General features: G+C 36.3%; 1 protein-coding gene across 2 annotated transcripts in view; it reads right to left on the bottom strand.

Moving 5' to 3' along the window:
- Positions 1 to 14,895, bottom strand: part of LOC131063147 (mediator of RNA polymerase II transcription subunit 15a) — a 101,104-nt gene that overhangs the window by 63,074 nt on the left and 23,135 nt on the right. For both annotated transcript variants that reach the window (XM_057996917.2, XM_057996916.2), the window contains exons 5-7: positions 10,272 to 10,342; positions 9,830 to 9,904; positions 8,146 to 9,540 (exon numbers count right to left, since the gene is read on the bottom strand). In XM_057996917.2, the coding sequence (XP_057852900.2) occupies positions 8,146 to 9,540; positions 9,830 to 9,904; positions 10,272 to 10,342 (1,541 nt within the window). The remainder of the gene's footprint in view (positions 1 to 8,145; positions 9,541 to 9,829; positions 9,905 to 10,271; positions 10,343 to 14,895) is intronic.

Below are 14,895 nucleotides of genomic sequence, written 5' to 3'. Positions count from 1 at the left end.
GTTCTCTCCTCGGGTAGAAATTTCTATCATCCTTCCGGTATGAACTACCTTCTTTGCTTACTTCCTTGTCCTTGTTCTGATCCGTACTGGTTCCTCTTCCTCCGGTAAACCTTCCACCTCTACCTCTCTGTCTCTGCTCATGCCTTTTATTCAATTTCTCTTCAACCTTTATTGCATACTGATAAGCCTCTTCAACACTCTCTAATTTGATCATACTGAGTTCATCTTGTATAGACATCCGCAATCCGTTCAAATATCTTGCAATTTGTTCAATTTCATCATCATGTCCGGATCTGATGTTCAACTTGTAAAATGTTTCGGTGTACTCCTTCACACTAGATTCCTTATGTCTCAGGTTCTGCAACTTCCGGAACAGATCTACTTGATAATTTGTCATGACAAACTTTGATTTTAACTTAGCAATCATCCTATCCCATGTCTTAATCTTTTCTTTACCTCTTCTTTGCCTATCAACTTGCAAGTGCTCCCACCAAAGAGATGCATGACCCTTCAATCGGGTACAGGCATACTTCACCTTCCTCTCTTTTGCAGTATTTTCAAAATCAAAATATTTCTCCATCTCCCAGGTCCAATCCAATAATTCATCTGAATCTAACTTCCCATCATATTCTAGTGGGGTAAAATGAGGTTTAGTGTTCGCCCTACTCAAAACCCTTAAAAACCTTTCCTCCTCTGGATCAACTATCAGTAGGTTTACTTGTTCTGCCGGAGCTTCTTCTCCTTCATCTTCGCTCACATCCTCAACATGTCGCCCTCTTCTCTGGGCTGTCTCCACAGCTTCTAACCGGGCTGCTATTCCTCGCAACATCTCCATTATAGAGGGGTCTGCATTCCCACGCACTCCACCATTCCTAGTTCCTCTTTGCGCCATCGATTCACACTAGTCCTCTGCAATTGCAATTCAGATCCGCAATCCGCCACCCTACAACAAAAATCAGGACACGCAACCTCCGGAACAAACTTCGCTCTGATACCACTTGAAGCAGCCACTGGCGAGGAGGGACCTTGAAGAGATCAGTCCAAACCAGTCAGCAAGAGTTAACACAATGGAAACACACATATATGATGGAGGCAAATGCAGAACATATTGTTTTATTGCATGAAAGTCAAATACATCCAACTGGCAACAACCGGGTTACAACATACCGGCACACAAGCCTAGTAGAATAGGTCTCATAGGGACCTTGAATCGAAAGATCTATCTTCTAAGCACTATCTATCTGATACTCTTTTCTCCGAATTGATTGATTACATTGCAAAGCATGATTACAAATATATATATATATATTGATCCAAAGGATCAGGTCGGCCCAAAAGGATCAAAACCCTAACGTGCAGAAATGAATGAGGTCGGCCTTCGGAAAATCCCAAAGGATGAAACGTAGAAGGTCAGCCACACGTCAAGAAACATCGAGATCAACGTCCAAGGCTCCGCAAGCATCGGAATGGATTCCGATAGATCACCAAAATAGGTCTCAAGCAACCGGTAACAAGAAACTATCGAGGAAAACCGATAGCGATAACTTGTCGAAAAGTGATCCAAATGAGATGCGGTTAGAAAGCAAGCAGGGTGATCAAGTCTTCAAGAAGAATCCAACTCCACAGGAAACCGATGTGCCAGAACCGGGACACACAAAAAGAAAAACTGAAACTACAAACAAAAAAGAAAATGTTTTTGGTTGATACAAGATTGCTATGAACCAGGGATGCTCCTGCATCAAGTTGTTAGGAAAATTGTCGAGTTAAAATGCTAAGTGTGGAAAATGGTGGAAAATCTTAAGGATGTGACAATCTTGACAAGGAAAAATGTAGGATAATCCCACCTTGACAGTATAAGAAAATAGAGAAGATTTTGTGAAAACCCTTAAGAAGGAAATTTCCTCTTAGTATCTCAAGTGCACTTAAAATCTCCTTTCAAAACATTACAAATTCCTTGTCAAAGGTGAAATCAAGCCCATAATTTCTTGTCATATGTCAAATCCCACTTCAAGATTTCCTGTCTATAGTGAAAATGCGCTTATTTCCTTGAAGAATATGAAATTGCACTTAGTAAATTTCTTCCCTATCTCTAATTTGTGCTCTTCAAGAAGTAATTTCCTAACATAAGAAATGCGCTCAAGATGAGGAATTGCATTCACACCTTGCAAATTTCCTACTCACCTTGCAAATCTTCTCTCTACTTTGCAATCCGGCCCAGCTCAAACAAATTTTCTTGACCACCTCTAAATCGCACCCATTAGATGATAAAAAACATAGCAAGTCAGCCAGGGTTAAGAGGATGGAGGGCAGAATTTCCTCTCCTACATACAATTCTGCTCTAAATTGATTGCCTTCCCCTTCCTCAATTCCACCCACGAGTTGGTTTGGTAACATGTTGCAAGTCAGCCTAAGGGATGAGCCACCATTGACAAAAAGAATAGCAAGTCAGCCTTATAAGGTAAAAGGAAAAAACAATTTAAATTTCAATTAGGCTGACCTCATGAGGGTCAATGAACTCCATTTCAAACATCAATTCATTCAAAACATTTCCAACAAACTATAAGCAGACCTGGAGTGCAAATAAGGTAGATATGAAGTAAATCAAGATCAGAATTAAGGCACATCTGAAGTGCATTTTAGCATACCTGGTGAAAAGGGCAGATTAGGACATTTTCAGACCTAGACCTAAAGGGAAAGGCAAATTTTAAGAGAGGAGGAAGTTGATGGCAAGCAGACCTGAAAAAGTCCTTCACCATTTATGCATTTACAAACTTGAAACATCAGTATGTCATTTCCAGAATTGTACATCCAGAAATATCAGTTTCAGGTTCGGACGGGTTTGAGATGCATGATTGGTGAATTGGTAGTGACATTCTGATTCATTTCATAATATTTGGAGAAAGGATTGTCATGCATATTCTTTATAGATCTTCAACATTAATAGGATTGCAAGCATTTGAATTCCATTTTTTATCATCATGATCATGATTGGCGAATTGGTAGTGACATTCTGATTCATTTCATAATATTTGGAGAAAGGATTGTCATGCATATTCTTTATAGATCTTCAACATTAATAGGATTGCAAGCATTTGAATTCCATTTTTTATCATCATGATCCCCTTGCATTTTGCTAACATTACTTTTCATTCGTGATTATAATCTAAGGTATTTCCTTTGTCTTTTCAGGTCTGATACAACGAATGATTGCAAGGAAGTGGATGGAAGGATGAAGAGGGCTCAACCATGCAGATGAAAGGTTCAACAACAACAGGGAGAACTCAACATCATGAAGAAGGACTTACACATCAATATCCACACTTCAAGGAAGGAATTCAAGTTCAAGACACAACAAGGATGAAGTTGGGATGCTAGTTCAAAGATCAAGACATTGATGGAGAAGATGAAGATACAACAAAGGACTCTATGGCAACATACAAACAAGGAGAAAAAAATCAAAGAAAAGATAAACAATTTCAAGAAAATTCCAAGAAAATCACCAAAGGAATGGGCAGGATTGCTGTAAAAGGAAGAATTCATGACAACCTTGGATTTCCTTTGGAAATCAAAGATCAAGGTTAAGGGTATCCAAAATATCAAGAGGATGATGGTATCAAGGCAAGGATCACACTATAAGGAAGGCAGGAATTACACCAAGGAACTCAACAATTCAAAGAAAGGAGCTCTACATCAAGGGAATTCCAGGACAAGGTCTACATTCCAAGGCGAAGAAATGTTTCAAGATTCCAAAAGTAAGGAATGGAATAACAAAGAATGGAGAGACATTCTAAGATGTTTAAGAAAGAGGTAATTCAAGATTCCCAAACATAAGGATGGAAATGAATCACAAAGAGAGAAATTCCCGAATGCCAAGATGGAAAAGTGAAATGTGATCAAGGAAACAAGATAGTTTCAGAAGAGTTAAGCAAAGTTAGAAACTTGATCATCAAGATGATGCAATTTGGGAATATGAACCATCACAATTCGTCAAAAGGGAAGGATGATGTTGAGTATCAAGAGATATCTATGCTGAGGTGGTGCCAGATCATCGTCAACCAATTAGGTGATGCCATGTCAACAAGTCCAAGTGCACTAAACCTATTTCATTGAAAGGAGGAGCAAGTGACATGTGGCACTATATCAAATATTCTTGAATATACCTAACCTCATTTCTCATTGGTCCAAATTCAAGGGAAGGACATGTGCCCAAAATGTTATAATTTTCTCATTAGATAAAGAGGAGTTAGTTGTAACTAGCCCTAATTAGGGTTTTATTGTTAAATCTTGGCCATTGATTTAAATCAATCCTAGCCCTTGAATTGTAATTGGGATGTCTATAAAAGGTTTTGCCCTTTCATTTGTAAGGGTTAATAATTAGAAACTGGGAGGTTAACAGAAGTTAAGAATAGAGTGGAGCTGAATAAAGGTAGAGTAGGAGGAGGAAGCTTGAACTTGTTTGCCAAGACTATGTTGAAATTAATACATGATTTTCATTGAAGATATGGTGGATTTATGTGTTGTGTTTCTACATTATGCATTGTTTCTTGTTACTTCTCAAAGTTAATTGAAGTTCATTGATCATGGTGAATGCATGTAAAGATATCTGATGATTCCTTTGGTTTATACCATTTATATCTTGTTGATTGCAAGTTGTTTTGCATGGTTAGCCTGAACCTTGTTATTGTGGCTAAGTTCGATTGTGGATATTTGTTCAAGTTACGCCAATATTGGGTATTTGGATGGATGTTTACAATGTGAAAAAATTTCACTAGCTTAGGAGATTGCATTCTTTCTATAGCGTTGTGAGCTATCTCTTGTCAAGTAGAAAGTAGTTCCATAAGGAATTCGTCTATCCTAACATCATCCATTATCATCATTGTCCTTGGGTGTTAAATTAGTTTCTCTCAACCCTTTCCCCTTTTTGATCTTTCTTTGTTTGAGGAGTTAGTTAAGTGTTCCACGTTCCAGCAAAACATAAGTCCCTTTGTGATACTAACATATCACATCATTTCATTGAGTCTATCCATTTCCATTGTCAAGACTTGACTAAAGAAACCTTGGAGTAGCCTTACTTGATCACATTATTTAGCATTTGAGGTTTCCTTGTTCAAGAGTGGATAGGATACTTAATAATTTATTGTGTTGGTGAGTGTCATAAAAAACACATCAACAATACTCCACACAATCCCATCAAGAGTCATTTAGGATCATCCACTTGATATTTGTTGTCTTCTTAGTGTTTCTTTGTCTCCACACCAAGTTTGGCTAATTACCATGCTAGAGAGTGCCTCTCGAAAGGGTCTCATCCTCAACAATTTATTAAAAAATAAAAGAAAACTTTAAAGAAGAATTAGGATCTAGAATCAAATTACGACTTAAGTAACTAAGTTAAAAAAAAAAATCAAGTGTAGTGGGAAAAATGAACCGTTACGAAGGATAATCAAATCCTTCGGGAGCTCAAATTCCATCCCTCCACTCAAATAAATACGAATATAATTGTGACCTTCAAATAAAACCGAAAGTACAAACCACAAAGGTCTCTCAAACAGCTTGGTTGACTCTTTGTCTAGGACGTTTCGCCACGCTAGCATCCCATTCAGGCAGGGAGTAAAGAATGCCATAGGAAACACAGAATGGCATGTACAGCATCCCAAATTTGAGGAACAATAAACTACAACTAAACAATAAATTTAAATAATTGAAAGGAAAGTTGAAAATGAAACTAAACTATTGAAATGATGAGGAAAGGTATGAGATCACTGAATAACACAAAGACTCCCCAACACCTACAAACAATACCAAAAAGATGGGTTGCGGTGGCTGTCTAGGGGCTTGCCGCAGTCAATCCCCACTTTGGTGTTTCCACCTCCAAAGACAACCAAGACAGAGATACCGACAATAGACATAAAAGATGGAATGAACAATATGCTATCAAGACAACAAGATAATATACTTAATAAACCTCAAAGATATACCATTCCCTAAGCAGATGAGGTTGAGCAGCCTGCAAGTGCAACAAGGAAGTAGCAATGATCTCCAAGGTTACAGTGATGTTCTTCCTATAATTGCAATAAAGCTTTAAGATATCACTGTGGCAAAGAAAGTAGTGTGTAAAGTTGAACAAGAGTGCTGGTATGAATATTAGAGACCTGTGAGTGCAAGAATGTTGTTCAAGAATGGTAGAATGCAAGCAAGAATGAAGTTCAAAAGTTGGAATCGGAGGCAAAAGTAAGAGGTTTAAAGACAATGTAGCAAAGTTAGACAATTTCCGACATTGGTGCAGGTTGGTAGAGGCATTAAATTGCTGAAACGCGGCAAGTGTAATGTCCGAAAGGTTAGCACAGTCACGGGGTTTTGCAGGATTCTAGTGTGTAGCGATGAACATCTGCACAGGGCGCATTCATCTAGGCAAAAAATGGACCTAACGATCAATAATTTGGGCCTGCGTGGCAACAAGGAATATTTTAGATCAAGATTATGGATAAAAAGCATAAGTATCTTAATTGTAACTAATGGAAGGCATATGTAATGTGAAATAGTATAGGATGTGATTTACGACATTAAATCAAGTAACTAAAGTGAAACTAAAATATAAAATTTTTGATAATGATCTAACTATGCCTTGTAACATGTGGTGGTTGGTGGTAAACATTTGGATCTCCTTAGTCTCTAAATACAACTCTTTGATTCAATCACTTTTATTTTCAATCTTTTGTAACTTAAGAATGTGAGAGTGGACTACACAAGGTGTCCAGAGGATGTGTAAATAGTATCATTTGACCAACAATCCAATAGCTCCATAATTTTTTGCATTGTTTTTTATGACTTGAACAATGTTATGGATCTCACTTCCTCAATGGCTGCAATAAGAATATTAGTAATAAATTGGCCATCCTTAATTTGCCCCTCCAAATCTACAACTCTCAAAAACATTTCATTTTTAGGGGACATTGCTATGACATTGATCAGGGGCCATTGGAAACAATGACACTATTGTCTTGACTCATGAATCCCTTATGGGCTTCAACGAATCTTCTACAAGTTTGACTTCTTTGTCTAATAAGGAGCCATTGTACCTTTTTGGAATCTCATTAATTTTGCCTTGCATTTCTTTACAATATGGTGAGTGAACAGCATTGAAAGCTCACCTATTTGCATCAATACATCTTGTTGTGTGTTGATCAAGAATGTTTTGAGTCTCATTTTGAAATGTAATTTCCAAAGGACCTTTTGGTCTTTTATTTATTTGTAGGTTCGTCACTCTTAGGAGTGGCCAAAAACGTGTGGCTCTCTACCACAAAATTGGGATTGGATGGGGGCATGGGGGCTTCATTCCTTTTGATCTTCTTTTTGGCTAAAAAATGATTTTCTCTATGGCATATTAGTTCATCTACTTGCACTTGCTCCTTAATATATGCTACCATTTGCTTTGATGGCATAAATGGGTTTTCTCTCAACTATGTTACCTTAAATATTTAGCATCACACCATTGGCAAATCCAAATATACTCCACACCACTTGGAAACAGTGGTATCATATCAACATACTTCCATAAGGACAACACAAAACTTTTTAACTTTAGTTTGGCCTGTGGAGCTTGAACTATAAACAACACATTATAAATAAAATTAAAAAACAAAGAAAAAAAGATATAGAAAACCTACCTCTTTCAAAATATTTAAGCATGGTTATACATTTGTAGAAAAATGAAAGAAAAACAAAGCAAACAGTTTATTTCATGTTTGTAAAACAAATATAGAGGGAAAAATTTTTAATCTGAAAACACAAGCTCAAGTTGATAGGAGCTTTAGTTATTAGTATTACATTGGCAAATCCAAGCTTTAGTAGATATAACAGTTTGATCTTTATTTAATTGTTTCCAAACAAAAAAAGGGCATTAAGATAAACCCAACCGAAAAGTTAAGGGATGTGACTGATGTATATGCACTTCTATTATTTTGGGACAAAATCCCCTGAAACTAAAGATTGCAAATGCCCAACTAATAGCATAATTGAAACTTCCTAACCAGTAACAATGAACAGACTGTCATTTAAGTTGCCCATCTTGACCAATTTCAATAAGCAGCTAGACAAAGGCCACCTCTATCCTTTCCAACACTAAGTTGAAGTTTAAGTAATACAAACCACTTTTATCAAGCGCTCAAAAGGGGGTTCCTCTGTACTTGACTTGTCTTCGATAAGAAGCCCAGCTGAAATGGTTTGCTCCGGGTTGACAACATTGTGAGGATGGGTAGGCGAAAAACCATCTAATAAAGGTGAAGCAGAAATTCCTGGTGCACCAATAGCTATTGCAGTAGCTGTCTGCTGAACTCCCTGACCACATCCAACATTTGAAATTGAAGAAAGTGCTGACGATTGTTTTTCAGCATCTTCTGAGGTCATCTGCTGCAAGGGAGTTCCAACTTTAGCAGGCTGAACTTGAACTGATGATGTGACTAAATTTTGCTGACCTATTTGTGGAGAGGATTGCTGGGAGACTTGAGGAGAAGCAGTCGAGAGGAGTGGTGATGAAGAGACAGAAAGTGATGTCCCTGTCTTAAACTGCAGCAGCTGCTGCTGTTGTTGATAAACTGTACGCTGAGCTAATGAATGATTTTGCTGCATTAATGTTTGCTTAACAGTGGCAGTCTGTTTTAGCTTTAAGTTTACATCATTGCTCATATCATTAATTTGTGGAAGTTGTGGCATTTGTTGTGCCTGGAACTGAGCCTGCAGATGAGCAGCTTGTTGGTGCTTCTGCTGTAACTGCTGTAAATGTTGTTGCCGAAACTGTTGACTTTGATGCAGTGGCTGCTGTTGTTGTTGCTGCTGTTGTGCTAGAATAATCTTCCGCTGTACTTGTAACATCTCTTGTTTCATTGCTTGGTGATTTAAAGCATTGACATTCGATTGTACAGGATTTATATTGTTTTGTAAAGTGCTGATCCCACTCTGCTGCACGGAGTTGATGCTATTCTGCTGAATCGCGGAATTGTTTTGCTGAAGAGTATAACTATTATTATTATTATTATGTTGAAGGGAGCTAACTGAACTCTGCTGAAAGGTGCCTAAACCAGATCCCTGTGTTGAATTTAGATTGCCCACAGATTGCATTGCAGTTTGGATATTTTGTTGTGATGTTTGAAGACCAGACTGAAGCATCATTTGTGAGGAACTGTGCTGAATAGGTGGCACAGTGTTTGATTGCATTGATGTCATTGGAACCTGTGAATTCATCTGTTGGAGATGGTTAACATGCTTCTCTTGTTGCATCTGAGATATTTGAAGTTGCGACTGCTGAATAGGTTGCACCTGAATTCCTGTCTGAGGTGGAATTTGCTGTTGTCCTTCTTGTTGCAATGCAGGTCTTCTTAACCTAGCTTGGCTTAGTATGGTTTTAATTTTCAGCTCAAAGGCATCTACCTTTTCTTCTTTTGTTGTTGCTAGAATACTGCCCCTTGGATGTTGAATAATTCGAATGAAACCATTCACCGAATCTTTGTACTGCTGAAGCTTAGCCAATTGATCACGAGGCATAGCCTGCCAACAAAACAGTTTGTGAGAAATCATGCAAAATTAATGGAATGTAGAACTATCATAACCATTAATGTGTCTTTATAAGATGCTACAGGAGTATTCTGATGGCTGAAATATAGCAACTAGTCACCATGTTCGGAAATTCATTACAATAGGCATCTGCAATGTTGTTAAGCTAGATGACTTCACCCTCTGTGCATCTTACATGATTGTATCCGAGTTTGGCTACTATTCCATTTGAAAAAATTAGATGAAGGAACAAGGAACCAATTAGGGAGAAACATAAACACACCTGCTGAGATCTCATATGAAGCTTTTGGTACAACTCTTGTAATTCCGGAAGATACATTTCCTTGAGAACTTGCATCTGCAAGAAAAAAAATTCAGTCTTTTTCATAATATTAGATGTCTTCTGTTAAGCTCATAATTGATCAGGGTAATTCAAACAGTGATAAATAAAATTCCAATCATTTAAGGGCTGTCAAGGCATCTGTTTGTATGTATGATTCATGAATGCCAATGCTACAGTATCAGGTTGCAAACTGAGACACGGGATCAATACAGGGAAAATGAAAAATTGTCATTTTATCTATAATATAAGCAACTAAGTATCAACATACAGGAAGAATCATTTCTACAGAATATCAAACCATATTTCATCAAGGAATGTAAAGCTTTGGAGTTTCAAAAAAACATTTAAAAGTCTGACAACAAATAGAATATAGAAATTTTACCCTCTGATAAATCCTCTCCTGCATCTCAACAACAGTTGTTTGTCCTGTTTGAGCTAATGACTCCATATTTGCTGGAAATACCACAGTTTCCAGATATATTAGACTGCGTTAAATCTTATAATACAATGTGTAATCCAAGTGCATATGTTAAGATATCATATATCCCATATAAACATTACTGCTGAAGAATAAAATATATGCACGATATGAGACGCATATCATACCAATTGCCCTAACAACCAAAATACTTAGAAATTGAAATAGCCTAAAGTTCAAAAAAAAATTCTTTAGGTAATCACAACAAAATATCTTCTGTTACGAGATCCAAAGATGTTCTCACTTCTATATCTACAGCTTGAAGTTATTTTCTGTGTTTCTCATCTTTATGTTCTCCTACTGGATGTTCTTTATCTTCTAAGTCTACTTCAGCTTCTTCCCAAGTGAACTTGACAGCTCCCTCAAAAATATCCCAGCAGTCCCTTGCCTCACCTTTGAGAAAAACTTCTGCGTAAGTCTCAAAACCATGTGTATCTCTAAACTAATACCAGCATTCTGAACAAGGACTTGTCTCTATCCAAAAAATGAGGTAAAGTCTCCCAATTGAGGTACTCATCTGGAGGGGTATTTCTCTTTCTAAATATATTAAAAACTAGGGAATGTCAACACCTATCATACCTCTTGTATTGTGCATTTTGGTTTTATTTTGGTTTATTGTTATTAGATATATTGTTCTTAACAAGTAGTATCAAAACTTGGATTTCAGTTTTGAGTGGGTGAAGTAAGGGTCTGCAGATATGAAATTATTTTGCTGAAAAAATTTAGAAAAATCAAATGAAAATGTAGTTGTTATCTAGCACTGTAATGTCCCCTAATTAGTTATACTTCAAATTAACCTAAATTTGGCCAAATCTATAAATAAGTAATTGGGTTTTATAGCTGTACCTTAGTATACTGTTTTCCTGCAACAAAATTGGATAACATATATGAAATAATACTTAAACTAAAAATATGAATTATATTAAATGATATCGAACCTGCTATATTAATGACTGTTAGAATTATATTTGTTGAATATAATCAGATTATTATATTTCCTAGATTAGATCAAATTGTTATATTAAGTCAGTTTGTAAATCATTTACTAATCAATTCCTTTAGTCCATTAGTTGGATAGGGTGTCCAAGAAACCATCCCTCCCAGGCCCAAGGGCAGAATACCCATATCCCCCTTGGCTCCATATGGCAGGTGTTAGGCATCCATCATGGAGTGGCATACCCAGCGAGGTGTTCTATCGCCGTTCCCCCTCATCACAACTACCCTCCCTCTTAAGCCCAAGAGCAGGTGCTTCACCCCTCTTGGCTCCATGTGGCAGGTGTTAGGCATCCACTATGGAGTGGCGTACTTATGAGAGTCCCTCATTTACAATGAATCATTTATTATATTTATTCAATTCATCACATTATGATAATCAGTTATTTCTGACATGATTACCATTTTACATTACATTACAATAGTGCTGTGTATTGGATTATCATCAAAGTTTTCTGTTAGTGTTACTTTGCATCAGTATTAACCCCTTATTGTCATTATCTCATTATAACCAGTCTGTTATTCTTTTTATTAAATGAATTTACAGTATTACCATAATCTGTATAATCTGGATCTGATTGTATTATGTATTTCTGAGATTATGTGCACATATATATTTTATATGTTATATTTAACAGTATTGTTATTTTAATGTGGTTTGAATAAGTGGATATAATTTATCCATTTACTTAATATGATATTAACTGTCATTGACTTGATTAAGAATATCTCTATTTAATTTATAGTCATTAGTGCACAGATCTGGATTCAAATATGTATATTATACTGGCTGATATATACTCTAATGCTAACTCAGAAAACTCATGCTTATACGTACCTTTGACTGGTTCTGACCGCTCTTTTCCCCTTACTGGCAGACACGGGTATTTTCTTCGGTACTTTTTTCCTTACCACAGACCTTGGCAATTCCTCTCATGCTCCTCTCTTGTTTTCTTATCTTCCTTTTCCCATGCTTTTTGAAAGGATTGGAACTGTCTCATATACGTTGGGAAAAGGCGACTTAAGAGACATGTCTCTTGTCTCCTAATAATCACTACTCTAATCATGCCCCTTCATAATAAAGCATAACTGATTATTTAATCCATTTCTTTTCATTGATAAAGTTGGTTAGAAAAACCATTCCATTAGCAACTGTTAGTATTGTTCAATTTGATTAGTTTCTTCAAACTTCGATGTTCTTGGAATTAGAGTATGTTTGATGACAATGGTGATCTGCCTATTCATACTTTGTAATTAAATAAGGAATATTGTATTAAAGCCATCAATCATGTTTACTAATAAATATGTAAAATTAATAAGAATATGTAATATGGATACGGAATGTTAATAAGAATATTAATGAATATTTAATATTAATAAGAATATTAATATGTGATGTGTAACATGTAATGAATATGTAATATGAATGTGTATAATAATCTGTTTATTATTAACATGTTTATGAATCTAACTATTGGGTTAAGTGTTAGAAAAAAGTGATTCTCAATAAAAATTCTATGCAGCATTGAAAGCAAAGTGACCTCACAAAAAGATTCTTCATGTCTCACAAACTAGGTATGGAGACAAACTATCATTATTTGCATTGTGAAGGAAATGTTAAGAGATACGTGCCTAAATGTTTCGTCTTATTCAGATTTCTGGTAGGAAGATGACATATTAAAGGCATGTTTTCTTGAAATCTTAGTTTTTATATGAATTATGATCATAAAGATATTTTATTTTCTAGGACTCTAAAGATGATGATAGTATAGATTTAAAAAACATCAGTTCTTAGGACTTCTGACTACGGCTAACCAATAACTTAGGTAAAATTATATTTGGTGCCAAAACTCCATTCCGTGGAAAAATAGTTTACAGCTTGGTTGAGATGTGATAAAACAAGCTTTCTTAGCCAAATAGAGAACACAGTAAGGCTATGTATGCCAGAAAGAGATCAATAAGTCTACAAACGATTAATAAAGCCAGACAAATATTATTTTTAATAATAAAACTTAATCCCCAGATGATCTAGTACAGAATAATAAAAACATGCCATATGATCGCAATGGACGATTGAAAATAGACTTACCTTGTTGAGAAAGTAAAAATTAAAAGAAAAATTAGAACATGCAGAAAAAAGGAATTAAGTTATCCTAACCATTGATAAACAAAAACAGGAAAAATATTTCTGGTACCCATATCAAACTCAATGTTTATTTTACTTTGAATCTGTTCTTATCATCGATTAATCACCATTTGCATGTCAAGTCGGACCACTTGTAGTCTTTCCCCTGTCAGGTTGTAGGGATGTCATGTCTTGGTCTGGTTTTTGGTTAATTGTTGCAAGATGTTCAAGGTTGCACTAAAAATGATGAGGTTCCTAATTGATGATGACTGCAGCAATGAAAGGAGACTAAAAGCAAAGTGGTGATAGTTATGGCAAGTTCCACTTGATTCTTCACCCAAGAATGGGAGTGTGACCTAAGTGGAGTTGATATGTGCTTTTGATGGAAAATCCATTAATTAATTTCTGCCTGCACATGTTTGGATAGTTGATCCAATGGTATTCTCTACCCAAATCCCCACTTTTGGGTAAAGTCATATGAATCTCCTCCTAGGTGCATCTTCTGCCATAATATTTTACTAATTTGCACCCAAGTTGGTTGTCAATGTCAATAGTCTCTTCTGCCCAAGTGAAGTAACTAACAAGTGGAAAATATGTTACTAATTTGCACCCAAGTTGTAAGGGCCAATCAACAATGAAGCGCACTTTTCGGTAGGTTTAACCACCTATATTATCCACCAACGTGAGCAAAAGGTTAACTGATGTGCACCCAGATCTAAAAGCAATCTGAGATCATATGCTGGTGTACCTTTTGAGTGGCTTTGCCACAAATTTTCTGGGCCTAAGACATATAAAAGTTGTCAAGTCCTTTAGTAAACTCTGCCTGATCAATTTTAGGTTGCAACAGCTTTAGTGATCTGGACTTTTGTGTTAAACAAAGGGTAACAGAACTAGGCTTGAGCAGACTATTTAAGTTTGAATTTTCCTATCCAGTGGACCCATTATTCCATTTTCAGATCTTAAAAACCCTGAGACAGAAAGGAAGAAACCATTTATCAGCTACAGTTTGCATCAGAATTGGCAAGAAAATCATTTTTCACAAGGGAGTTATGTTTCTCTTGTAGAGAGACATCAACTCCTGAGCATAGATGCTTGGGTAAAGGACAAGTACATTACATTGAAGTGGTGTCAAGTATATGTAGAAGACAAGTTTTACTACTGAGAGGGGGTGTGGGTGAAAATGCCACCATCCTGAAGGAGGTATTTGATGAGAATGACTACAATCAAGTGTCAACAATACCTCATCATGTCTCCCAACACAACCCTCGCTATGTTTGAACTTCCATGTAATCATTGAGATTTAATATATATATATATGTGTACAATCAAGTGTCAACAACACCTCATCATGTCTCCCAACACAACCCTCGCTATGTTTGAACTTCCGTGTAATCATTGAGATTTGTAGCA

The sequence above is a fragment of the Cryptomeria japonica genome, chromosome 11 (assembly GCF_030272615.1).
Source record: "Cryptomeria japonica chromosome 11, Sugi_1.0, whole genome shotgun sequence".
Taxonomy (NCBI): Eukaryota; Viridiplantae; Streptophyta; class Pinopsida; order Cupressales; family Cupressaceae; genus Cryptomeria; species Cryptomeria japonica.
The sequence above is the reverse complement of the archived record's forward strand: the minus strand, read 5'-3'. Positions and strand labels throughout refer to the sequence as shown.